At 40.8% G+C, this 27,561-nt stretch overlaps 1 protein-coding gene across 2 annotated transcripts in view; it reads left to right on the top strand.

Moving 5' to 3' along the window:
- The window catches only part of tjp2a (tight junction protein 2a (zona occludens 2)), a 133,961-nt gene that overhangs the window by 16,366 nt on the left and 90,034 nt on the right, over window positions 1-27,561 (top strand). The window contains exon 1 of one of the 2 annotated variants that reach the window (XM_072588441.1): window positions 5,133-5,337. The exons of the other annotated variant lie outside the window; for it this stretch is intronic. Coding sequence (XP_072444542.1) covers window positions 5,317-5,337 — 21 coding nt within the window. The 5' untranslated portion in view covers window positions 5,133-5,316. Of the gene's footprint in view, window positions 1-5,132; window positions 5,338-27,561 lie in introns of those variants that run through there. 2 annotated transcript variants of the gene reach the window in all.

Here is a 27,561-nt window from a genome sequence, read left to right as displayed (position 1 = left end):
GAGAACGTGAATGGAATACATTTGAATTTTAAGATGGAGTTGACAAGGTACCATAAGTAAGACTATTTAGTAAGATAAGAGCCCCTGATATTGGAGATGCTATATTAGAGGGATAGAGGATTGGCTATCTAATAGAAGACAGAGAGTTGGGATGATGGCGACATGTAACTTTTGGAGAGCTACAGATATCGGCCACTTTTGGAATATTGTATGCAATTCCGGTCTCTCTCCTGTAAAAAGGATGTTGTGAAACTTGAAAGGGTTCAGAAGAGGTTTATGAGGATGTTACTAGGGTTGGACGGTTTGAGGTATAGAGAGAGTCTGAATAGGCTGGGGCTATTTTCCCTGGATAGTCAGAGGCTGAGGGATGACTTTATAGAGATTTATAAAATTGTGAGGGGCATGGGTAGGGTAAATAGACAAGGTCCTTTCCCTGGGGTGGAGGAGTCCAAAACTGGATGGCATAGGTTTACGGTGAGATGGGGAAGATGTAAAAGGGACCTAAGAGGCAACCTTTTCATGCAAATAGTTGTGTATGTATGGAATGAGTTGCCAGAGGAAGTGGTGGAGGCTGGTACGATTACAACATTTAAAAGGCATCTGGATGGGTATATTACTAGACTTTAGAGGGATATGGGCCAAATGCTGGCAAATGGAACTAGATATATAAAGAATATCTGGTCAATATGGACAAGTTGGACTGAAGGATCTGTTTCTATGCTGTATATCTCTATGACTCTATATTGGTACTGGTGCCATAATTATGTACATTATGTAAATTGAAAAAAATAGCACAAAGCCACAGAACAGAGGGATTTAGAAGTCCTCATCCACAAATCAAAAAAGCTTGCATATACTTTCAGCAAGTAATACGGACAGCAAATAGAATGTTGGATTGCAGTATAAAAATATAGAAGTTCAAAGTTTGTGAGAAGATTTGTAGCTCGGGTGCTCGTTGTTGTGGTTCTGTTCGCCGAGCTGGGAATTTGTGTTGCACACGTTTCGCCCCCTGTCTAGGTGACATCCTCAGTGCTTGGGAGCCTCCTGTGAAGCGCTTCTGTGATCTTTCCTCCGGTGTTTGTAGTGGTTTGAATCTGCCGTTTGAAATATATGATTTGTTATTAATATAAGGGCTGGAGTATGGTGACTTAAAACACTTTTTCACTGTATTTTTTTAAAAATACAAGTGACAATAAATTACTATTCTATTTGCCCGTAGTGTTAGGTAAGGGGTAGATGTAGGGGTATGGGTGGGTTGCGCTTCGGCGGGGCGGTGTGGACTTGTTGGGCCGAAGGGCCTGTTTCCACACTGTAAGTAATCTAATCTAATCTAATATTGTATGCTTGCAGACAAAAAGTCTGTCTGTTACTTTTCAACTCTGTCTTCTAGCCTTAGACATTCTGACCAAAGGAAAGAGTTTCTCTCTATCCACCTTTTTTGTTCCCCTTAAGAGTTGTAAAACTTCAATCAAATCACCCCACTATCTTCTAAATTTAAGGCAATCCAACTTTAGGTTGCGTAATTTCTCCTCACGTAACACTTGGAGTTCATATATCATTCTAGTAAAATCGATGTTGCACTGCCTCCATTGCCAATATATAATTCCTGAGTTGCAGAGCCCAATACTGTTCCAGGTGTTTTATATAGGGTTTTCTGTAGCTCAATTATTACATCTATCCCCTTGCATATGGACATCTGGATCTATAGCCCAGTATGAAATTAATCAATTTCCTTATTTGTATACTAATTCATGACATTTTAATGACATGTACCTACACTGGCAAGTCTATTTGGGCCTCTACTGTTCTAGCTTTCCAACCTTTAGAAGCAATCCTGCTTTGTATTTTTTTAAGTCCAAATATATTTACTTTTATATTAACTTTCATTGAAATCAATTTGCCATAGTTTTACGCTTGCACTTAGACAATAGGTGTAGGAGTAGGCCATTCAGCCCTTCTAACCTGCAGTATAGTCAGTATAGTAGTATATTCAGAAGCATAAGATTATGATGTTATCATGTTAAGGAGTCATAGAGATGTACAGCATGGAAACAAACCCTTCAGTCCAACTCCTTCATGCCAACCAGATAGCCTAAATAAAGCTAGTCCCATTTGCCAGCACTTGGCCTATAACCTCCTAAATCCTTCTTATTCATCCAGGTGCCTTTTAAGTGTTGTAATTGTCCCAGCCTCCACCACTTCCTCTAGCAGCTCATTCCATATGCGCACCACCCTCTGCGTGAAAAAGTTGCCCCTTAGATCCCTTTTAAATTTTTCCCCTCTCAACCTAAACCTATGCCCTCCAGTTCTGTGCTCCCTCATGCCAGGGAAAAGACCTTGTCTATTTACCCTATCTGTGCCCCCCCATGATTTTATAAACCTCTATAAGGTCACCCCTCAGCCTCCAACACTTCAGGGAAAACAGCCCCAGCCTGTTCAGCCTCTCCTTATAACTCAATCCTCCAACTCTGGTAACATCCTTGTAAATCTTTTCTGAACCCTTTCAAGTTTCACAACATCCTTCCTATAGAAGGGAGACCAGAATCGCACACAATATTCCAAAAGTGGCCAAATATATGCAAGTTTGACAATCAACTGAATCATTAAATTACATAAACAAATTAAGGTTTTTAACAAGCCTGTGAAAATTAGATATATTGGACAAACAGTTATAAGGGTTCTTGTGACAAAACCTCCAGAAACACATGGTGACACAGCTGGATCTGAATTACAGACACCAATCCTAGCATAAATACATCCCAAGATCTTAGTGAATGTTTTTTTTAATAATCACCCTCAGTAGTTGATAATTCAAATAGTTTGAGCAGTCAGTATCAATTCTTTCCACTTGGATGGAATCTGTCAAAAAGCCAAGATTAAAGATCAATGTTGTTTTCAGACCAAGCAGGGTACAGCAAGTGTCATTAGCCTGGTCACGTTACACAACATTCCTACCACACATCTGCCTGTATTGCTTGTAAGACAAAGCTTTTCACTGTGCCTCGGTACACATGACAATAAATTCATTTTAATTCAATTACAGGGTTTCACATGATTTTCTTTTAAGAAACAAAACAAAATTCAATTCTAGTTTTTCTTTCACTTTATTAATTTTGTTGATTATTATTTTCTAATTAGTGCTTTCCAACTGGACTTAGGCCTATCATTTTAGGGTGGGGTCAGCAGTTTGCTCTTATGACACATGTCGGGTTGCTTTATGACATTATAGGTGCTATATAAATGTAAGTTCTTGCTATTTAGATTCTTTCATGGAATTTGACCGTTGCTGGAAAAACTAGCATTTATTTCTCACCTCTAATTGATCCTTAAAGGCGATGGTGAGTTACCTTCTTGAACCATTGCAGTCTTTGTGATTTAGATACACAAAAGGTGCTGTTAGGGAGAGAGGTTTTGACCTAGTAACAGTGAAAGATGGCAATATACTTTCAAGTCAGTATGTTGTCTGGCTTGGAGAGAAATGCATCTAATGCCTTTGTCCTTCCAGTTGGCAAGGGTCACAGATTTGAAAGATGCCATTGCAGAAATTTTGATGAGTTTTTGCAGTGCCTCTTGTAATGGGACAGACTGTTACCATCATGAATCAGTGGTGAAGACAGTGAATATTGAAGGTGGTGGGTAGGGTATCAATCAAATAAATTGTGTTGTCTTGGATGATACACAACTTCTTCAGTCTTTTATGGAGTTGCTTATCCTGGAAAGTGGAAAATATTCAATCAAACCCCTGCCTTATGCCTTGTAGATGGTAGCTGAGCTTTGAGACATGAATAGATAAATAACTTGCTGCAGAGTTCCAGCCTCTGACTTTTGTCCATAGTATTTTATGTGGCTGGTTCAGTTAAATTTCTGGCCAGTGGTGGAAGGATGATCACAGTGGGCTGGGGTGGGGTTCAGCAATGGACTGTTATGGTGAGATGGTTCACTTCTGTCTTGTTCATTATCTGGCACTTGTGTGACATGAACTTTATTTGCCTCTTATCTGACTCCAAGCCTGAATGCTGTCCACTTCTTGCTGGGTATGTTGTCCATCATGACATCAACATTTAGTTTAATGGTGCCTTTTGGTTGAATACATCTGGTATATTATGTAGTTTTCCTCATAGTGCCTGCTTGCTTTGATTTAGGAACCTTCCTTAGGGGCATGTGCAAGTTTAATGTTATTTTGCAGAGAAGCGGAACTCTAGCATAATGTTTAGGGATTTGTGGGAAAAGATAAGCTACCCCATTTCACCCATGTTCCCCTGTCTTGTCTTCCTCATCCCTCTCCGACTCTGATGCTTGGACCTTCTGCACAGAGGTGACCATGGAGTACATATGGTGCCAGTTGACTCAATGCTTTTGCTGTTTAGTGGGCACTGCCAGGACTATTACAGTAATATCATAATTTGAATTTATAAACCTCATTGTGCGAGTCTAAGTAACTTGCACATCTTTACGACCTCAACTCCCCAGAGGCAATGAAATATTGCCAACTTCGAAGAGTCAAAACACAGCAAGCTCCCATAAATAGAAATGTAAGATTGACCACCTGTTTTCCTGATATTGGTTCAGAGATGAAGAGAGACCAGGACCACGCCACCTCTCTTCATCTTTTTTTTTCCCCCCGGAGAGAGCCAATGTATTATCTCATTCGAGAGAAAGCACCTGTCCTTTACTATTAGCCTGAATTTTGTGTGCGAGGGATTTGAACGCCCAACCCTGCAACTCAGTAGACACGAAGATGACTCATTGACCGTTTTGGTAACATTTCATGAAATCAATTTTCATGTCCCATTCCTCTTCTAAATGCGAACTTTGTCGCTGAATCCTTGGAACACGAGCATTCACGGACTTCCAAATTTATACTGGGCGTTCCCAACCTTTGCTACATGTGGAGCAGCACACGTTTGGTGGAGGGGGGTTCCACAGAGTAAAGGGGTGGCACATCCACCGGTTTTAAAATGTTCTACGACACATTTATACAATGAAAGAAAAGAATTGAATGCCTTCTAATAAATGATATGATGAAGGTTCAGAGCCCTTCGGTCGAGGTCGATGTGCCCCTGCATCAACCTCCCTGCTCCCCCTCGGCTGCAGTGGATGCTCCCAAACCTTGAATAAGAATGTTGTGAGCAGCTGAGCTGTGAGTTTCAGGGAAGCCTCCACAGAGTGGGGGTGGGGAAAAAAAGAACAACTTTTATGTTTAATCTGTAATTCAATTTATTGTGGGGGAAGGAGAAGTTGTCTGAGTACGGATTCCAACCAATTCCAATGTGAAAAACAGCTGGGAACAAATCCAGCTCGTCGTTTCATCAGGAAATGCCCGTCAGGAGAGGCGAGGTGAATTAATTAGCATCTTTTTGACCGATTCCTTCCGTCCTTTGTGTTTCGCCTAAACAATGCAATTTAACCTAAGAAACAGTTTACCTTTTGGGGGGGGAAACAATTCATTAAACCCTGTTTTAAGCTTAATGCGTACATTTCTCCCCCTCTTCTAGGTGAAATAGCGTTCCCATGATAATGGATTAAATTTAATCCTAGCATTAAATAAAGTTGGCTGAGTATTAAATTGTACGTACACTTTGTAATTGTAAGGCCCTTTGCGGAAAGAATGGAACTTAATTATTTCAAAGAGCTGGCAATGGCACGATGGGTCGATTCGCCATGTATTGTAAATGTGATTAATAAGAGGTTGAATCTGATTTTTTAAAAAAACTGGGCCAAGTGTAATCTGAGAGTTGGAATCTGTGTTACCGCAGTGCACAAAAGATGAGCATCATACCTTGTTGCAATTGTCTATCTGTTCGAGTAGTGCGTTGATTTAAGATGAAAGTGAATGAAAGAATTCGGTGACTAGGGATTTAGTTGCTTTGACCGATGAAGTAACGTGCTTTCCCTCTTTATTTTAAGCACGGTTTAAACGCCATCTGTAGAGGGAGTGATCACCTCAAACTCTGATTTTTTTGTGTGTGTTGAAATAGTGGGAATGAGTGACCAGTAGTTTGCTAAGAGAGGCAAGTTCCTCAGGAACTGAACGAGACTGTTTGCACTCTGCCTCGCACTCTTATTTGTCAACCATTCCGTCTTCTCGTGTGTTGTTTGAAAAATGGAAGACCTCACTTTTTACAATGTGTTAATTTCGCCATTAAGGGTGGGATTTCTTACATTAAAAATAATGTGCTGGGTCCACAAACTTCTAAGCCCTGCAAACAGATATGCTGGTCAATTTACTTTTGAGAGATAAGTTAGGAAAATGTCAGTATAGTGGTGGGTGGGTGGAAGGCTTTGTTATTGAATACCAATGCGGTGGATTTTTGGCTTCGATTTGTGGGAATGTTATTTATTAAATAACAATAGGAAGTACTATTTGAATTGGTTGAGTTACATTTAGAATATCGTGTGCAGCTTGGGCACTCTGCTTAGGAAGTGTGCCTGTCATGTTAAAGGTACAGTGCAGATTCATTCAACCGTGAATGAAAGGTTGTACTTTATGAAGGAAGGTTCTTTAAAGTGGGAAATTTTTCGCAGATGGGTAAAAGCTTTTCAAAATTCTTCATGGCTTGTGCAAAGGTAAATAAAGAAAATTGTTAGTCAATGGTAATTGGAGACATAGGTTTGGGATTAGTGTAATGAATGGATATGAAATGTTTTGTCATAAATGGAGATTAACATTCTTAATTTGAAAGTCAAGTAGATAACTCCTTGAAGCAAAAAGAAACACAAATATGGGTGAAGTGGAATAAATCTCAGTGCTTTGGGATGACATGCAGTGAATATCCACCCTGCGTATGAATCAGTAGTTCTGTATTTCATTTGGACTCTAGTGTTCTGTTCCTGAGGTTTCACATACAAGATGCAATTTGCACACACTGACTTCTGCAAACAGTTAGTTTATTAAAGCTTGTACAAGCTAGGTGACCCCTTTTTGACCCTTTCTCAGGCATGTCAAGTCGAGTCAAAAAAAAGACCCTGAACAAGGAAAATACATTCCTTTTACATAGAGGTCAGTTGGCAATGCTTACCGATACACTAGCCACTTTCTCTCTTTCTCCCCCACCCCTCACCCCTGCAAACCACATGTCACCCCAGGTACAATGGTAAGATGAGATATCATTCTCTGAGATAATGGTAATGCCCTAATCCTGGAGAATCGTTATGCTGATGATCTCCTGACTCAGTGATTTCCCCAAGATAATGTAGATGCGATGTGTCCTAGTTTTGGGGTGACCCTGCAAATGAGTTTGGGTTCTATTTCTTCCTCAGACAATGTAGGTGTGATACGCCTCAGCATTGGGGATGATCATACAAGCAAACCTGATTGGCTGGGGATTGCTATGAAAGTATGGAAGAGATTGAATGAGAGTTTAATTTGATAATAGTAGGGGGAGTAGTAGCAAATGACTGTCTAATTGTTGTGGGGGTGTCATTCGCATTCCTGCCTGACTGTTGCCCCCACCCACTTCCAGAACATTCAGTCAGTGCAGTTTAACCCTTTGATATTACTTTAATGTTCAGAGAGAGATTCCCATAAAATCTTTTAACCTTACACGAGGACTTGATGGCCAGTGAATGTGTGGTTGATGATGCAGATGATCAGAGTGAGAGAGATTCCTGGTTGTACATGTGAGAGTAAGAACATTGGGTGGGGTGGAAACGGCACGGTGGCTCAGTGGTTAGCACTGCTGCCTCACAGCACCAGGGTCCCAGGTTCGATTCCAGCCTCAGGCAACTGTCTGTGTGGAGTTTGCACACTCTCCCCGTGTCTGTGTGGGTTTCCTCCCACAGTCCAAACCTGTGCAGGTCAGGTGAATTGGCCATACTAAATTGCCCATAGTGCTAGCTGCATCATTCAGAGGGGAATGGGTCTGGGTGGGTTACTCTTCGGAGGGTCGGTGTGGATTAGTTGGGGGCCTGTTTCCACACTGTAGGGAATCTAATCTAAATCTAAATCTAAACCTAAACATTGAATTCTTGATTGTCACTATTCATCGATCCAGAATGCAAAATAGATATAAATGTGCATGTTTTCCTAGCATCCCAAGTGAGCTATAGCACACCACCACTATGTTCTGAGATAGATATAATGTGCTTTAATTTCTGTCTATTGCAGCAATGTAATTCTTTAGGAAGAAAATCATTAGAAAATAACATAATTGAAAGAGTAACCAAAATTGTGCAACAATGCATGAGTATTGCAAATATCCACATGGCCCTTAACTCGGGAATTCCCATTGTAAACCTTGCTATATTTTCTCCATAAAGCCTCACTTCTCCCTCGACCCTTTTTGATTTCACTCCCATAATTCTTGATTCCATGAATTTTTTTTCCTGTTCCAGGCTCGCTTGTAATCCACTATAGAGAATATGCAGCCCTCTGGGATGTAGTGTTTAGAAGAATCGTGGCTCTTTTGAGTGAGGGGGTTTCTCCTGCTTCTTTTGATCCTGATGAGTGGCCCCTTGTACTAAGACTCTGCTGCCTTTTTTAACCTCTGACCAGTGGAAAAATCATTGATAATCTTATGGCATCTTATTGAGAAACCTGTAAGATTCTGAGAGGGTTTGACAGGGCAGATATTGAGGGATGTTTCTCCTTTTTGCAAATTTGGATCTGGGAACCACAGATTCCTATTTGGTTTGCATATTTGGGACAAAGGTGAGAGGGCACTCGTCCTTGAAGAGTTGTCTTTGGTATTCCCACAGAGAATGGAGGAATCTGGGTCACTTAATGTGTTTGAAGCTGGTTTACAGATTTTTGATCAACAGGCTAGTCCAGGATTATGAGGGAGCAGATGGAAAAGTGGAGTTAACGCCACACTCAGATCAGCCATGATCTCATTGAGTGATAGCGCCTACTCCTTCTCCGAATTGTTGTGTATTTGCTATGCTTTTGGTTACATGTCCCAATACTGTATATACTTTGTGGAGCTCAGTGCCAGATCTTGTTTGATTATGACCGTGTCTTAATCTGCTTTAAAAGATGCTCAATACATCGTAATTGTTGCAATGCTAGATTCTATAAGGAAAAATGTTGAGTATAAATCTGTCATTAATTCACATGTTGGTTTGGCATCTGTAGTAGAAAAAATGACAGCATGTACTATTTAGGAAATTTTGAGTTATTGCTTAAAGTGCAGTCATTGAAAGCTAATTATAGTTTTGTATGAGCATGGAATGAATGTTTTGACCAGTTTCTGCCTTGAGGCACAGAAATCGTCAAGGTTTGAAGTTTATGATGGGCTTAGATAAGCTAGATGAGGAAATACATTTTCATAGGTGACCAAGACTAGTCGACCCATATTTAAAGTTTGGGCAAGAATTACATGGGCATATGAGGAATTGGAATTAGAATTAGCCTTATTGTCACATGTACTTGCATGAGTACAGGGAAAAGTTTACAAGTTACTGCTTATGGTGTCATCTTAGGTACATATGTACCAAGGTACAAATTCTTAAGTAGGAGAAAGTGAGGACCGCAGATACTAGAAATCTGTGTCAAGAGTGTGGAGCTGGAAAAGCACAGCCAGTCAGGCAGCATCCGAGGGAGCAGGAGAGTCACTGTTTCAGGCGTAATCCCTGATGAAGGGCTTCTGTCTGAAACATCAATTCCTCTGCTCCTTGGATGTTGCCAGACCTGCTGTGTGTTTCCAGCACTACACTCTTGACACCGATTCTTCAAATTCTAAGGGGAAAAAATAAAGAAATAAAAAGTCTACCTTTTACAGACCTTAGGGTATGCAAGTTCAAAATCATAGGACTAAATTAAAAAACTACAGAAATAAAAAGTTCAGGTTAACAGTCCTTCCAACCCAGACCATGCCAGCACCTCTCCTCCAGACCACGCTGGGCTTCACCTCAAGGTTGTCAAGGTGGGAGTCCACTCTAGATTCACCTTAAGGCTCGTGGGCCAAGGAAGAACTTTTTAATCATAAATCACAATGATCTGGAACTTGCTGCTCTTGAGGGCGGTGGAAGCAAAATCAGTCAATGATTTTGGAAAGGAATGATGGTACTTATAGGAAACTAATGAGCAGGGCTTTGACCAAATGTGGAAATGGTACTGGCTAGATTGCTCTGCAGGGAGCTGGCATGATGGGCTTAATGACCACCCTCTAGGCAATAAATGTCTCTTTCACCCCTCCTCCCCTTCTCAGTGTTTGTCTGGGGGGCTATAGAATTATGTAGAAATTTACAGCACAGAAACTAGTACAGTTTATGTCAGTCCTCTTGTTTTTGCCACAGAGTCTTTCCCTATTTTGTTTTCTTCATCTTCCCCTCTCTGTATCCTTCTGTTTACAGAATTTCATAATTATTACTTCATGGAAGGAGGCCTCAGCTCATTGTATCTGCAGCAGCTCTCAGAATTATTGTCATGATTTGGTTCTCTTCTGCTGGCTTTTCCCCACAAACCTGCACATCTTTTCTATTCAAATGATCATCTAATGCCTCTCTGAATGTCTCTTGCTGCTGTAACTACTACTCCTGTTAAGTGAATCTATAATAAATGGAAGCATCTTCATGGGGAATATAAACATCTCCAACTTCTTGGGTGGAATAGTTTTCCTGATGCAGGGCTTTTGCATGAAATGTCGATTTTCCTGCTCCTCGGATGCTGCCTGACCTGCGCTTTTCCAGCATCCACTCTAATCTAAACTCTGGTTTCTAGCATCTGCAGTCCTCACCTTTGCCTGGAATAGCTTTCTCCTGTGCTCCACATACTCAAACCTATCACCTCTCCATCTTTCCTGTCTAAAGTAAAGACCCTAACTTGTTCAGAATTTGTTGACAGTTTTACACACTCAATTTGTATATCAACTCTCCAACTTTAGCTTAAACTCTGGGCGTCTTTCGACCTTGACATTATAATTGTGGCTTGTACCTTTCTCAGTCAATTTCTTACCCACACTACAATACCCACTGACTTGAAGTTGTGTGTCAGCCGTTTTTATGCAGAACTTTAGCAAAAGCTTTCTGGAAGTTTGGGTTCATTATGTCATAGAGCAGCCTATTGTGAACCTTCCGACAAAAGGTCAAGGGTGACCGCTGGCAGCACTGTGTTGATTGCAGTTGATTATTTAACTTGCACAGGTAATCTTCAAATTTTCATTGTTCCTATTACTTTTCCAGTTTTGTTGATGCAAAATTAATGGATCTCTAGTTACCCGAATTGGCTATACTACTTGTGTCTTTTTCAAACCAGTTTCCTTTTTTCATCACCAGCTTCACAATGACTGCTTCGTTCTTGTTTCAAGCCCTTCCACAGCCTTGCCTCTCTCGATCTCCCATCTCCATAACTTTCTGCAGCTCCACAACCCACCAACATACAGTATCTGGGCTCTTGTATTTGCCCAGTGTTTAATCATTGCCCTGTCAGCAGTCATGCTACCATTGCCTTAATCTCTGTGTGTGTCGGGGCATTTCTGAAAACCTATCTTTTTGACCTTACTTTTAGATTTCTTGTGCTCGTAACTCCTTATGTGGCATTTGATTTGATAAATAATTTAGTGAAATGCTTTACATTAAAGGAGTTTGAAATACAAATTGTTATTCTTTGGTTGAATACTTTTTGAGAAGTAACTATGTAATACAGGTCCCTTATTTCCAACTTCTTTTTTGGCTCAAAGCTTGCATTTTTGAGGGATATCCTCTTTTCACTTAACCAAAGTATTGTTTCAAATGCTGGAATATTTCTTCGTAATATTGGTGTCTCGTTTTGGGGAGATGGTGCAGTGGTAGTGTTACTGGACGAGTAACCCGGAGACCCAGTCTAATGTTCTCGGACCATTGGTTCAAATGTTACCAAGGCAGCTTGTGGGACTTAATTCCTGATATATTAATTTGGTTTCAAAGCTAGCTCTAGCGAAGGTGCCATGAGGCTCTCTGTTTTTGTAAAAACCATCTGTTTCACTTATAAACTTCAAGGAAGGAAAATCTGCTATCTTTACATGGTCTGACCCGCATGTGACTTCAAACCTAGTAATGCAGATGACTCTTAACTACCTGCTGAAATGGCCGAGCAAGTCACTCAATTTAAGGGAACTTGGTGAGGGGTAAGAAATACTGCTCTTGTCAGAAGTGCCCGCATCCCATTTAAGGAATAGGTTAGCTGGGGAAAGAAATCTGCTGTCATAAATATGTTTAAAATTGTTGTATTTTTGCATTGGTTTTCTTAAGATTGCTTCCTAGAAGTTTTGAATAACTTTCTTAGCTTGGCTTGTTTCAAAATGTAACCATGTTTGTTTAGTCCCTATTTATATTGTACATGAGCTCTACCAGCTCAGCGAGCAAACTTACAAACGATCCACAACTTGAGCTACAAATCTTCTTCAAAATTTCAAACGCCACAATGGACGCAATACGCTCAAACTAGCCGGAAGATGGGAAACCAAGTCCATCCAACGGAGCACTACCGGCCAACAACTGTACTTCCTACACAAATGCCTTGAGAAACAGGTATAACCAAGATACGTCAAACACAAACTAACCGTAGTGTTTTGTTATTCTTCTGGCCAGAAGAACAGCAGAACACTACGGCCGCAGGATGCCATGAGAAATGATAAATCATGCCCACAATAGATTTCACAAAAGCGAATGAGACACTTCATGTCAAGAAGCTCTGTAAACTAACGTGACTGACCATGAATGGACAAGTTCGCTAGAATGAGCAATCAACACAATCTGAAGATGTGTTGATCAGGTGAATTGACCTCGCTAAATTGCCCATAGTGTTAGGTGCATTAGTCAGGGGTAAACATAGGGTAGGGAAATGGGTCTGGGTGGGGTTACTCTCTGGAGTGTCGGTGTGGACTTGTTGAGCCAAAGGGCATGTTTCCATACTGTAGGGAATCTAATCTAATCTAAACACTAAACAACAGCAGACCAAGACACAGAAAAGATTAGCCCTCCAAGAAAATCTGGCCAAGCTTACGCACAGCAATAACACAGACAATTTAGAGACTTGGATAAAGAACCTGTCGGACCGACCGCACTCAGACACGGAAAAAGCCATCCTAGTACGTGGGATGAGCTTCAACTACAGGGACGTGGACAAAAAGACTTCCTAGCAGCACTGGAATCCACCCTGAAAGACAACAGACTTGTGGAAGAAATCCAGCAGGCTATCAGACAGACAGTAGGACAAACACTAAGCAGAAAGAAAGAAGGGAACACCCTCAACACACTGGAAAGGACAGCTCTGGAAGGACTCAAAAAAACAAAAGTATCATAATCCTACTGGCAGACAAAGGGTGCATAACCATCATCCTGAACAGAACACAGTACAGAGAGAAAGCAAACATGCTATTCTCAGATATCAGTACCTACCAACAGGTGGCGATGGACCAGACTCCACAGCGAAAAAACTACCAGCTCAGCGAGCAAACTTACAACCTGAGCTGCAAATCATCTTCTCCAAAATCACACAATGATTATATTGGGTAATGCTTGAGGCACCTCTCAACATTCACTTCCTCAACCTTACTTCCTCATATAACATTACTTGGCCCTTAATCACGTTGCATGTGCCAGTTTGCTGTGTAGAGATGGGTTGCTGTGTTTCCAAAATAGCAAGAATTGCATTTCACTCAGAACTTACTTTCCAATGTCTTCTAATCATGAAATCAAAGTTTTTGTTTTGCACAAGTGCAGTTTAGAGCTCCCCTTATGGGATTTCTGATCCGATTAGAGGCATCATGGGTAAAGTTGGTGTTTGCCTCTTTTTGTTCCTAATCAGCCTTGAACTGAATAGCTTGCTAGGCCGTTTCAGAGGAAAGTTGAGAATCAAACACATTGTGGTCTGGAGTCCCACGTAGGCCAGATCAGGTTAAAAACAGACTTTGTTCCCTGAGGGAAATCAGTATTCATAAAACCCCTACAGTGTGGAGACAGGCATTTTGGCCCAACAAGTCTACACTGACTCTCCAAAGAGGATCCCACCCTATTACTTTACATTTCCCTGCCTAATGCACCAAGCCTACACTTCCCTGAACACTGGGAAATTTAGCATGGCCAATTCACCTAATTTGCACATCTTTGGACTGAGACGAAATCCACATAGACAATCACCTGAGGCTGGAATCGAACCCAGGTCCTTGGCACTTTGAGACAGCAGTGCTAACCACTGAGCCACTTTGCCCTTTTTTTTAAACAACAATTGATGATAGTGGTCTTGTCACCATTACTGAGACTAGCTTACAATTGAAGATTTTATTAGTGAAATTCAAATATCACCGATAGCTGTGGTGGGCTCTTAGCCAATGCCCCAGAGCATAACTGGGGCATTTGGGTTACTAGTCCAGTTGTATTACCACTACTCTGTCTCCCCTTGAATTATGAAGCTCAATTCATGTATTTTGGGCTCCACTGAGATTTATTTTGAGGAAACTTGAGAAGCAAAATAATTAAATTTTCCCAGGGATGTCCAGTGGAATATCCTTGCGGCTTTGTCAGGAATTTGGATCTTGTATTTTAAACTGTACCACATGTCAAAACATTATCAGATATTCCTGTTCTGACAATTGAATTGCAGATGAAAATATCTCTAACATGTAGACGGTATTTCTGAGGGGGCAACTGCAATTGCAGAATTGCTGATAGTGAGGGCAGTTTGAATCTGGAGGAGGTTAACACGCCCAAAACCCTAGGATTTTAACTTTCCAAACATCGACTGGGGCTGCCATAATGTTAGAGGTTTAAATGCAGAGGAATTTCTTAAGTGTGTACAAGACAATTTTCTGAGTCAGTATGTGAATCTACCTACTAGAGAAGGTGCAAAACTTGACCTACTCTTGGGAAATAAGGCAGGGCAGGTGACTGAGGTGTCAGTGGGGGAGCACTTTGGGACCAGCGACCATAATTCTATTTGCTTTAAAATAGTGATGGAAAAGGATAGACCAGATCGAAAAGTTGAAGTTCTAAATTGGAGAAAGGCCAATTTTGACGGTATTAGGCAAGAACTTTCAAAAGCTGATTGGAGGCAGATGTTCGCAGGTAAAGGGACGGCTGGAAAATGGGAAGCCTTCAGAAATGAGATAACAAGAATCCAGAGAAAGTATATTCCTGTTAGGATGAAAGGGAAGGCTGGTAGGTATAGGGAATGCTGGATGATTAAAGAAATTGAGGGTTTGGTTAAGAAAAAGAAGGAAGCATATGTCAGGTACAGACAGGATAGCCTCAAGTGAATCCTTAGAGTATGAAGAAAGTAGGAGTATACTTAAGAGGGAGATCAGGAGGGCAAAACGGGTACATGAGATAGCTTTGGCAAATAGAATTAAGGAGAATCCAAAGGGGTTTAACAAATATATTAAGGACAAAAGGGTAACTAGGGAGAGAATAAGGCCCCTCAAAGATCAGCAAGGCGGCCTTTGTGTGGAGCCACAGAAAATGGGGGAGATACTAAATGAATATTTTGCATCAGTATTTACTGTGGAAAAGGATATGGAAGATATAGACTGTAGGGAAATAGATGGTGATATCTTGCAAAATGTCCAGATTACAGAGGAGGAAGTGCTGGATGTCTTGAAACGATTAAAAGTGGATAAACCCCCAGGACCTGATCAGATGTACCCGAGAACTCTGTGGGAAGCTAGAGAAGTGATTGCTGGGCCTCTTGCTGAGAGATTTGTATCATCGATAGTCACAGGTGAGGAGCCGGAAGACTGGAGGTTGGCAAACGTGGTGCCACTGTTTAAGAAGGGTGGTAAGGGCAAGCCAGGGAACTATAGACCAGTGGGCCTGACCTCAGTGGTGGGCAAGTTGTTGGAGGGAATCCTGAGGGACAGGATGTACATGTATTTGGAAAGGCAAGGACTGATTCGGGATAGTCAACATGGCTTTGTGCTTGGGAAAACATGTCTCACAAACTTGATTGAGTTTTTTTAAGAAGTAACAAAGAAGATTGAGGGTAGAGCAGTAGATGTGATCTATATGGACTTCAGTAAGGCGTTTGACAAGGTTCCCCATGGGAGACTGATTAGCAAGGTTAGATCTCATGGAATACAGGGAGAAGTAGCCATTTGGATACAGAACTGGCTCAAAGGTAGAGGTCAGTGGGTGGTGGTGGAGGGTTGTTTTTCAGACTGGAGGCCTGTGACCAGTGGAGTGCCACAAGGATTGGTGCTGGGCCCTCTACTTTTTGCCATTTACACAGATGATTTGGATGCGAGCATAAGAGGTACAGTTAGTAGGTTTGCAGATGACACCAAAACTGGAGGTGTAGTGGACAGCAAAGAGGGTTACCTCAGATTACAACAGGATCTGGGCCAGATGGGCCAATGGGCTGAGAAGTGGCAGATGGATTTTAATTCTAATAAATGCAAGGTGCTGCATTTTGGGAAAGCAAATCTTAGCAGGATTTATACACTTAATGGTAACACTTAAGGAGTGTTGCTGAACGAAGAGACCTTGGAGTGCAGGTTCATAGCTCCTTGAAAGTGGAGTCGCAGGTAGATAGGATAGTGAAGAAGGCGTTTGGCATGCTTTCCTTTATTGGTCAGTATATTGAGTACAGGAGTTGGGAGGTCATGTTGCGGCTGTACAGGACATTGGTTAGGCCACTGTTGGAATATTGCGTGCAATTCTGGTCTCCTTATCGGAAAGATGTTGTGAAACTTGAAAGGGTTCAGAAAAGATTTACAAGGATGTTGCCAGTGTTGGAGGATCTGAACTACAGGGAGAGGCAGAACAGGCTGGGGCTGTTTTCCCTGGAGTGTCGGAGGCTGAGGGGTGACCTTTATAGAGGTTTACAAAATTATGAGGGGCATGGATAGGATAAATAGGCAAAATCTTTTCCCTGGGGTCAGGGAGTCCAGAATTAGAGGGTGTAGGTTTAGGGTGAGAGGGGAAAGATATAAAAGAGACAGAAGGGGCAACATTTTCACACACTGGGTTGTACGTGTATGGAACGAGCTGCTAGAGGAAGTGGTGGAGGCTGGTACAATTGCAACATTTAAGAGGCATTTGGATGGGTATATGAATAGGAAGGGTTTGGAGAGATATTGGCCGGGTGCTGGCAGGTGGACTAGATTGGGTTGGGATATCTGGTCGGTATGGATGAGTTGGACCGAAGGGTCTGTTTCCATGCTGTACATCTCTATGATTCTAAATCCCTCCGGGTTCATTACATATTTGTAATGCAGAACTTTTCAGTCACCCCTTCACACAAAATATCAAAATCAGCAACAAATCAGTCTGTTTCTGGAATATTCAATGTAGCAACTTTAAAAGTTATTTTTCTTGCAAGACTATTTGATTATCTCTCCTACAAAATATTTTTGGGACATTTTTTGCTTCTACATAAACCCTCCGCTGTTGCTGAATTCTGCAAGACCTGTTTGGTGTCTGTCTGTCCTTCATGCCTGCTAATCCTGTTGTACGTCTCAGCAAATGTTGATGCTGGTAGAAGGAGCAAGAATGAACGGGAACAGATCGGGGAAATTGGCAAAAAACAAAATGGTGGCACGAGGGTATTTTTTTTTGTGAGACAGCAAGTGGCTGGGAATTGAATTGCTGTCTGAGATTGTGGCAAATTCAGTTGAGGCTTTAAAGAGAGGTAATTGGATTGCTATGTGAAAAGGAAGAACGTGCAGGGTTGCAGGCAAGAGGTGGGGGGAATGGCACAAGGCGGAGAGCCAGCATGATATGACTGGCTGAATGGTCTCTTCCTTTGTGCTGTAAACAATTGATCTATTTTTGTTTCTAAATGTGTCTATAATGCAGCACTGGAAGGCATTTGACTAATCGAGTCAGTGCCTTTTTGTTTTATTGAAGAACAATTCAGTCACAATCCTTGGCTCTCTTATCTCTCTACATCCTTGAGTTTTTTTGTTCCTCAAATGTCCATCTTGCTGCGTTGTCTATATCTACCAGTCTTGGGTGCTACAATCCAAATATAGACAACTTGTGTATATCTTAAAAACTATTTCCTCTTGTATTATTGGTTTGTTCTCCAAGTCTGTGCTGCTGTTTACCAACTGCTCAACCATTGCGAACGTTTTACTGATCAGGATTCTTTGTCTTGAACACAAGCAATAACATTGGGAGTGTACAAAAGAATTCACCCCCCGCCCCCAAAAAAGTCAGAGGAACGACCGAGAAGGTATGTAAGCAAATTTCAGAAGTGTAAAACTAATAGAGTAGTAATAGTTGGGGAGATATTTAAATTTCCCCAACGCTTAACTGAGGTAGCCATTGTGTGAAAGGTTTAGAGGGAGCAGAATTCTTCAAATGCATTTAGGAAAGATTTTTTTAAGCCAGTACAAACAAGGCCCTACAAGAGAGGGAACAATCCTTGACTTTAATTTTAGATAATGAAGCCAGGGAAGTATCAAGTTGAATTATCAAAGTATCAGTGGGGAGTGTGATAATAACTCTTGGATTCAAGATTAAGGACAAAAATGGCCCTGAAATCAAAATTCTAAACTGGGGGAAAGGAAGGCTTTTAATATCAGATATGATTTGGCCAAACTGGACTGGGGTAGTTTACTTTCAGGTAAGTCTCTGACACAGCAAGACGACTCCTTCAAGAAGGAAGTGGGGTCAGTACAGGGCCAGCATCTTCCAATGAAGATAAAAGGTGGTATCAATCAATCCTGTGAGCCCTGGATATCTTAGGGTTGGGTAAAAAGGAAAAAAATTGAGACTTAAGGGAGATACTAATAGCTCGAAACAACAGAAGGCCTCGAGGAATATAGAATGTGCAAGGAAAGTAAGAGTGAAAAGGAAGCGTGATAAAATAATGGCAGCTAAAATAAAGGAAAATCTGAAATTGTTTCATGGGTACACTTAAGAGGAAAAAGATATTTAGACTTTGATTGGTTAGGGCCCATTAAGGGCCACAGTGGAATTTGTGCGAGGAGCTGGAGGACATAGAGTTCTAAATGAATGCATTGTGTTGGTGCTCACTGGTGAGAGGCACTGTGTGGGTATAGGAATCGGGGAGAAAGACTGTGATATAGGAATGAAATTAGCTTATCAGAGAAGGTTGTCAATGGTCTGACAGGCTTATAAGGAGACAAATCTCCACCATCAGTTGAAACGTATCCCAGGTTGTTGAGTGAGTGAAGAGAGGAAATAGCAGGGGCAGCAGCATTCATTTTCATTTTGTTTCTAGCCACAGAAGAGGTGCCAGAGAACTAGAGGACAGGAGATGGGATCCTATTATTAAAGAAGGGAGCAAGGGATAAACTAGTAAACTATAGGCCAGTCAGTCTAAACTATTGGAAACTATTGGAAATAATCATGAGGGACAGAATTAATCTGCACCTCGAGGGGCAGGGATTAATCCAGAACAGTCAGCATGGTTTTGTTCACAGGAGACTATGTCTAATCAACTTGATTTGAATTTTTTGAAGAGGTGACCAGGTGTGTAGATGCTTTTGATTAATCTATTTGAACTTCAGCAAGGCTGTTGATGAGGTTCTGCATGGGAAACTGATCATTTAAAGGTAAAAATCCAATGGAGTTCAAGGAAATTTTGTCAAATTGAATCCAGGATTGGCCGAGTGGGAGGAAGCAGAGGCGATGGTTGAGGATCGTTTTTGTGGACTACAAGTCTGTGTATCCAGTGGGGTTCCACAGGGAGGTAAAAACAATGACTGCAGATGCTGAAAACCAAATACTGGATTAGTGGTGCTGGAAGAGCACAGCAGTTCAGGCAGCATCCAACGAGCAGCGAAATCGGCGTTTCGGGCAAAAGCCCTTCATCAGGAATCAGAGTGGAGATCCTAGCTGTTTGTGGTGCATATATTCCTGATTTGAGCTTTAATGTAGGAGGGTTGATCAGTAAGTTTTGTGGATGAAAATTGGTGGTAAACAATGAAGAGGGTAATCTTGGATTACAGGAGGATATAGATGGGCTGATCAGTGGCAAATGGAATTCAATTCAGATAATTGTGAGGTGATGTACTTGGGCAAAGCAAACCAGACACTATGCACAATTGACCCCAGGAAGCACCAAGGATCAAAGAGCTTGGTGTGCATGTTTACCAGCCATTAAGGTAGCAGGATAGATTGAAGTGGTTAAGGAAAATAGAATGCATTCCTTTATTAGCTGAGGCAAGATATTTAAAGAGTAATGAGGTTATGGTGGAACTGTACATTGTTTAGGCCACAGCTAGAGTACTGTATGCAGTTCTGGAATTCACAGGGATGTGTTTACACTGGAGAGAATGCAGAGAAGATTTACCAGGATGTTGCCTGGGCTGGAGAATTTTAGTTATGAAGAGAAATTAGGGTTAGACCATGGATGTTTTTGTTGGAGTAGGGGAAGCAGAGGAGGGAATTATTGAGATGGATAAAATTGAGGGTAGACAGAAAGGAATCTTTTTCCCTTGGTGGAGGGATCAGTGACCAGGAGCCATAGATTTAAGGTAAGGGACAGAGGACTTCGGGAGATGTGAGGAGGGGAAAATCCCTTTCACGCAGGTGGTGGTGGGAATCTGGAATCACTTGCCTGCTGGGACAGTAGAGACAGAGACCCTCAAAATTTCGAAGTATTTTGACTTTTACTTGTGATGTCAGTATACAAAGCTATATACCAATTGCTAAAAATGAGATTGGAATAGTTAGGTGCTAGTTTTTTGGCTGGTGCCAACACAATTTTTCTGCAGAACTCTGACTTACCCAATTTCCTGCTGGTTTTCTCCACTCAAAGAACAACCCTAGATTCTCCAGGCGGTCCCCATATTTTTGGAATAATTTTAGCATATCTCTTTTATCCTCGCCAAAGTCCTCCCAAGAGTGTTATATAGAAATTAAATGTAAAGGATTAGTTTTGTGTGGCTCAATTTTCAATGCACAAGCGTCTTGAACAGCTACAGAAGTGACGTCAATATTTTTCATGTTGGGTGATTCAAACCATGACCTCTGTAGCTGATGGTGATAACATTCTGCAAATTCCAGTTTAGATTGCAGTGTATGCCTGTTAGTCTACAAAGATTTATTTATCTGTACTCTTTTTTTTGTTTTATCTTGCAATCAGATTTTGACATTACCAAGAGTGCATTGTTTGCAAGGAACTTGTGCTTCAGTAAAATCTCCAAGCTGAGAGACGTAGGATGGTTTACCTTGGCAAATACCTAATCTGTGGAAACCAATTATTTACCTTTTTTTAGAAAAATGGTTTAGTTTGTTCTGAAAAATTTATTTTCAAAAATATTGGGTTTGAATATTTTCCTCCAACGTGATTGGTATAAGTTGTCCTAAAAATATTTAAATTTTCTTTTACCTTGGAGACTGAATTTGAATTTATTTTCAGACTTGCTTGTTATGTTGTTAGACTTGTTCCTGTATCTAGAATACTTGTGTTTTATCTTTACTGATTTGCTTAAAATCATAATGATGACAAGTTGAATTCAGGCTTGAAACTGGATGATTTATCCCTGCACGATCCCTCTTATTCGCTCCCCCCCCCCAAAAAAAATCCCCTTCGACTGGGTTTGATTTTCAGCCCAAGATCTGGATTTGACATGGCCCTGCAGGTTGTGTGTGGGGGGACAGGGATGTATTTTAGGAGTACGGGATATTGCATAAACTAGGTGGGTGCCTAGCTCATTGTGATTTTGTTTTTGAAGATTTGGAATTTGGGTGAAAATCTGCAGCCCACCTGCCATTATCTAAATTAAGAGTTAATGGAGCATCTTTAAAAGTTTCAGTTGACTCCCGTATTACCTTGCCCATGCTATAATATAGGAGAAAGAGAGGACTGCAGGTGTTGGAGATTGGAGTCAAAAAGTGTAGCACTGGAAAAGCACAGCCGGACAGGTAGCATCCGAGGAGCAGGAGAGTTGATGTTTTGAGCATAAGCTCGTCATCAGGAATTCCTGTGCAGCTGTGTTTAATTATCCTTTGTAGCACGGTGGCTCAGTGGCTAGCACTGCTGCCTCACAGCAGTGGCTAAATTGCCCATAGTGATAGGTGCATTATTCAGAGGGAAATGGGTCTTGGTGGATAACTCTTCGGACGGTCGGTGTGGACTTGTTGGGTCGAAGGGACTGTTTCCACGCTGTTAGGAATCTAATCTAAACTGGGTGTGAATATCATGGTATTTAAAAATACAACCGCCCTTTATAGCAGCTAACTATTGTATAGGAATGTTTTATTAGCGTTAGATGACATTTCCACTAGTATCACACTTCATGTTCCCAGGGTAAGCTGGAGCATGATACCATTACATTCCCAGTCACATATTATGATAGTGGTAATAACATGAGCATGTCTCTAAAAGTGTTACTGACTATGTGAGAGAACACAACAAGACCGGATTTTTTAAAAAAGGTTTAGAAGCAGTGAGAAGGAAGGGTACTATCTTTTGAGAAGCCCCTCCCCATTCCTTTCATTGTGCTTGCAGACTCTGCATTCCAAACAAACCCATCTGTCATGGTCTAGAGCCCCCTTTCCCTCCACACCCCACATTTGCTTCACTCTGCTGACCAGTGGGGTGCTCTCCATAGGCCTGATTGCAGTCCTGACAGCGCTCATTACAGAGCAGCCCACTGGGTGGGACAGCAACAGCAAGCACTCTGAAGAGTGAGACTTCTCTCTGCGATGGATGTCCAGTTCTGTCTTTAGTAATGCTGGCTGTAGCATTATCTTGGAAATTATAATGCTGGTGGACATGTACTTTTCTTCAGCATAAGTTTTATAACCAAGGTTACAAGAGTTTGTCTTGGGTTGGGGGTGGGGTTGAGGGGAGGAGAGGTATAGGCAAAAATAGCCCATCGTCTAACTCTGTCAATGCTAGCACTGTCAAAGGTATAGTCCTCTGCTTAAGATATTAGATTAATATCCCAGAATAATGTATTTGCTAAATGTAAATACTACTGCATTTGATTGCAAATTTTATGAATAGAATGTGTTTGTTTTTACAAAAGAGGAAAATCAAGATCCCAGCAGGTATATCTGAAGGACTTGTCACTATTTCTAAGGAGAGGTGAGGCTTTCTTCCTGCTGTCTTGAAGCCAGTGTTTACCAACATCACAAAAACCGATAATTACATTTGATATTTTTGGGATCTTGAGTGGAAAACCTGGTTGCTATTTTCTATATTTAGTGATTTCTCCACTTTCCTGTATTTTATTAGCACTTTTTCTTCAGGGTTATGTTGAAGTAGCGCAAAGTGCAAACTAAATGCAAGTTGAAGATCATCCGCAAGTTTGCAGATGATATAATGTATAATGCAAATTCTCATCATGAAAGAAAATAACATTTTTGAAAGGTATTTCTTAACAAAAGATATGAAGAAGATAAATTAGAATAAACCAAACCATCTGCTTGTAATAAAAATTCAATGATTTTTCCTTTAAAAGTAAAGACTCAAAATACTACGTTTTATTTCCTTTCTAACTTTTCAAAAACACTTCTGTTTAGTAACCAAAACAACATCTTTCTCCGACCAGTCACTCTATCTAACATCTCATAAGGTTTAAGTCACTTGTAACTTTATCTTTTAGATTGGAACTGAAGATAGGTTCTTCCTGGATTTATCACATCACATATCTGCTTGAATGTACCCTGCTTTAAGTAATCTCTTTAGGGTTTTATCCCAACAATTCTGGTCTGGGACTATTGCCAAGTCTTCAGTCTAAGGTAACCTAGTTAACTAGTCACTCTTCCTTGGTCAGGAGCACAGCTCTATACAGCTATCCAATTCCAAGGACATCACAGGATTGCCCTAAACTCAAGGTCAAAATAAACTGACTAAGCTGGAGCTTGTTTATCTTTTTTTATAGTAAAACTCTACTAATAGACACATTTCTCCCCCTAACTTTCCAACCCTCCCTCCCCTGCCTAGTCCTAACTTCAGCCTTACAATCTTGAGACCTCTGCAATCTTTCAGTTCTGCCCTCTTGAGCATCCCCAGTATTAATTATTGGACCATTAGCGAGTGTGTCTTCACCTGCTTAGTTTTAATTGCATCCCTTTCTCCTCTTCTTTTTTTAAAGATGCCATTTTAAAACCTTTTCTCTTTGAGCGAGCTTATCACCTAATATTTCAAGATGTGACTCAGAGTAATAGAAGCACTTTGGGATGTTTTACACAGAGAAACTGATTCCTGACTTGGCCAGTGATAACCACCTGCAAAACAAAAAGTAGTTATTGTCTATTAGAAGTCATGGTCAATATGGGCTGTTGAACTACAGTACTTTGTGTCAGGCATGTGGTGGGTGGGGCCAGCAAAGAAGAATTTTCAAGGTTTTGTTGATCCTGGTGGAGAGTCCCTCAATTTTGATACATTTTAAGTCTCACCAATGGCTAGGAAAGACGAGAGAAATTTTAGCTGCTTGAGCTTTTCATATTTCTTTTTTTTAAAAGAGTGATTTCTCTGCATCTGCATTTCTAGTCAAGGAAAGTACCAGAAATGTTAACTGAGATTCTGTCAATCCTGCACCAGGAGTGGTGTCCTGGATATTTGTGCCAAAACCCCTAGATTAGGACTTAAGACCTCGTGATCTTTATGACTCGGGTGAGCATCTTATCCACTGAGCCACAACTGACACCGGAACATATTCCACTGACATATTATGTACCCTTTTTTCTTTCAAGGGCAGGGCTTTGGATTACTGTAACATTCGATTTGTTTAACTGCTTAATGCAAATCAGTATATTTTTGTAACAACAATATTCAGAATATGACAGTTTGTGTCGTCTTAATTAGAACCTGATAGAGCTAGATGTGATGACTCATCTGTCTGCAATGTGCAAACATTTTCTGATTTTCTTTTAAACTTGATTTCTAGACTTTGATGTTTATTTTTCTATTCATTATGACCCTGCAGTGAAACTTGAGCAAAGACTTGATGTTTATGTAACCAAAACGTGTACAAATTAATGTCTTTAAAACAAGTTGTTGGCACCTTTGCCTAACACTCTGTTTCAGTACTTGCTGTACGTTCAGGAGAGAAGCACTGCATTGTGCTGGGAATAAAAGCCCTAAAAAAAAAGGCTGAATTTCTTCAATGTTTTGGTTTCCTTGAAAACCTGGCAACACTTCTGTGGAAGAATTTTTATGACCAGCCTCTACCATGTTTCTGATGGGAATAAAACTGGAAAAACAATAACAAAGGGGAGAGGCGAGTTCTATGTGGACAATGTCTTTTCTCAATCTGTATTTCCCACAGAATTCTGTGCAAAAGAATTTGTTGAAATGTGTTTCAGAGATGGAAAATTGTTTGTGTATAGCTTGGAAAAGGAAAAATAGCTTTATTGAGTATATTTCCACTTTTATTTTGGAAAAGATTAAGGGAGCATAACCAACTATGCAGCAACATATAAAACTGCTTGATTTTAAACTAATATTAACTGTACTTGGATAGAAAGTATAGTTCCCTAAATAGGTGAAATGTATATGCAAGGGGTAAAAGTTTTCACTGCAATAATTTTCAAATAGGGCTTTGAGCCAAACACTACACCATTAGACAACTCAGGAAAGAAAATTCTTCTTCATCCAGACCTTGGTGAGAGTGTGGAACTCGACTACATGGGGTGATTGAGGTGAATAGTTTTGGAGCACTTAAGGAGTAGCTGAATAAACCTATGACTGAAGAATAGAAGGATATGTTGCATGATAAAATTTGAGAGGCGGTTCTTCATAGAGTCTTTTTATAGCGTGGAAGCAGGCCATTCAGTCCTTCGAATCCACACTGACCCTCTGAAAAACATCCCATTCAGACTGCCCCCTCCCTCCACCCTATCCCTGTAAACCTGCACATCCCTTGTTAATCCACCTAGCCTGCACATCCCTGGACGTTATGGACAATTTAGCATTGCTAATCTACATAGCCTGTACATCTTTGGACAATGGGAGGAAACCGGACCACCTGGAGGAAGCCCATGCAGACACTGGGAGAATGTGCAAACTCCACACACAGTCACCTGAGGTTGGAATCAAGAGTCCCTAGCATTGAGGCAGCAGTGCTAACCACTGAACCACTGTGCTGCTCTGTTCCTGTGGTGCATAAAGTCCCAACGTGGACTAGTTGAACTGAATTGCCTCTTACTTCGTTTTTTCTTTATCATCCATTAGACATTGTTATTTCTATATATTTGACTAAATCTCAAGAAATTGACTATGTAATAGCTGCCATTACCCATCATTTTATAACCCTTAAGATATTCATATCCTGAGACTAAACTTTAAAGCAAACTGCCTGAGTATTCTTTTTAATTTAAGACCTTCATGCATTGTATGACTAGAATAGGCCAATGCACACACCTCTATTGTAGATGATGCAATAATGGCATGGTCCTAACCCTTGGTCATTCATGTTACAGCAGTGCAGTGTTGGCCAGGCACAGGTTCTGGAGTCCAGAGCATTCTGGGCAGATATGAGAAAGGCCCCTTTTACCAAGCTAGTGAACTTGGCGTGGGATGATTATTATTAGACCAGTCACCATTACTGCAAGTGCAAACCACTTCAGATGGGTTGCCATGAAAGTACTGTACCAGGTGCAGCCAGGCTAATGTAGATGTAAATACAGTCTAATAATTCTCCATTGCACACTAAGTTTTCAACATCCATGCAGTGCCCAGAATTATTCACAATGCTTTAATTGACACATATAGTTTGTAAGGTAAAAACAATGACTGCAGATGCTGAAAATCAAATACTGGATTAGTGGTGCTGGAAGAGCACAGCAGTTCAGACAGCATCCACTCTGCCATTTTTTAACTTGCATTTTTGAGAAATGATCCTGTCAACTTTCTGTAGATTGTATGCGATCACAAGATTCTGTTTCCATACATGGAGCTTTTACAACTACACTGTTTTAATACATTCCAATGCTGTCTTCTGGCTGGCCTGTCCTTTAAACCTTCTGTAAACTTGAGGATTTCTAAAACTTTGCCTTTAGCCTAACGCACCCATGTCTTTCACTAAACTGCACTGGCTCCCAGTAAGAATGTGTCTTTTTAATTTAAAAAAAAATCAAGTTTTCCTTGCCTCAACCTTTCCTCACTATCTCCAGTCTACACCCTCTGAAGCATCTTTCTCTAGTTCTGGTCTCTTGCACATCCCTCATTTATTTTTCTTCATCACTGCTGACCATTCCCTCACTGCCTTTGACTTAAAAGGTTAAATTCTAGCACTATAGTTGTCCCTTTTAGAGGGAGAGATGTTGACCTAGTAGTAATGTCACTGGTCTAGAACTGCAGAAGTCCAGACCAATGTACTGGGGGCATAGGTTTTAAATAAACAATTGCTGGTGTTGCAAGTTAAAATCCCATAATAAATCTGGAATGTAGAGTTAGTGTCTATTTCAAAGTCCCCATTATTAACAATGATTGTTACTATTTTTAAAAAAAATCTGTTCCACTAAATGTCCATTAGTGAAGGAAATCTGCCATCTTTACCTGGCCTAGTCTGGCTGGCATGTGACTCCAAACCTGTAGCAGGGTGATTGGCTCATAATTGTCCACTGAAATGGCACAGCAAGTTACTCTGTTCACGAGTGTTAAGGATAGTCAAAAAAAAATGGCCTTGCCAGCAATGTCCACATCCCAGCATCTTTTTATTTAAGATGCTTAGAGAGAAAGATGCTTTTAGCAAGAAAGATGAACATAAGAGGTCTAGT

Source organism: Chiloscyllium punctatum, chromosome 2, assembly GCF_047496795.1.
Source record: "Chiloscyllium punctatum isolate Juve2018m chromosome 2, sChiPun1.3, whole genome shotgun sequence".
Lineage (NCBI taxonomy): Eukaryota > Metazoa > Chordata > Chondrichthyes > Orectolobiformes > Hemiscylliidae > Chiloscyllium > Chiloscyllium punctatum.
This window is presented reverse-complemented; position numbering and strand designations above follow the sequence as displayed.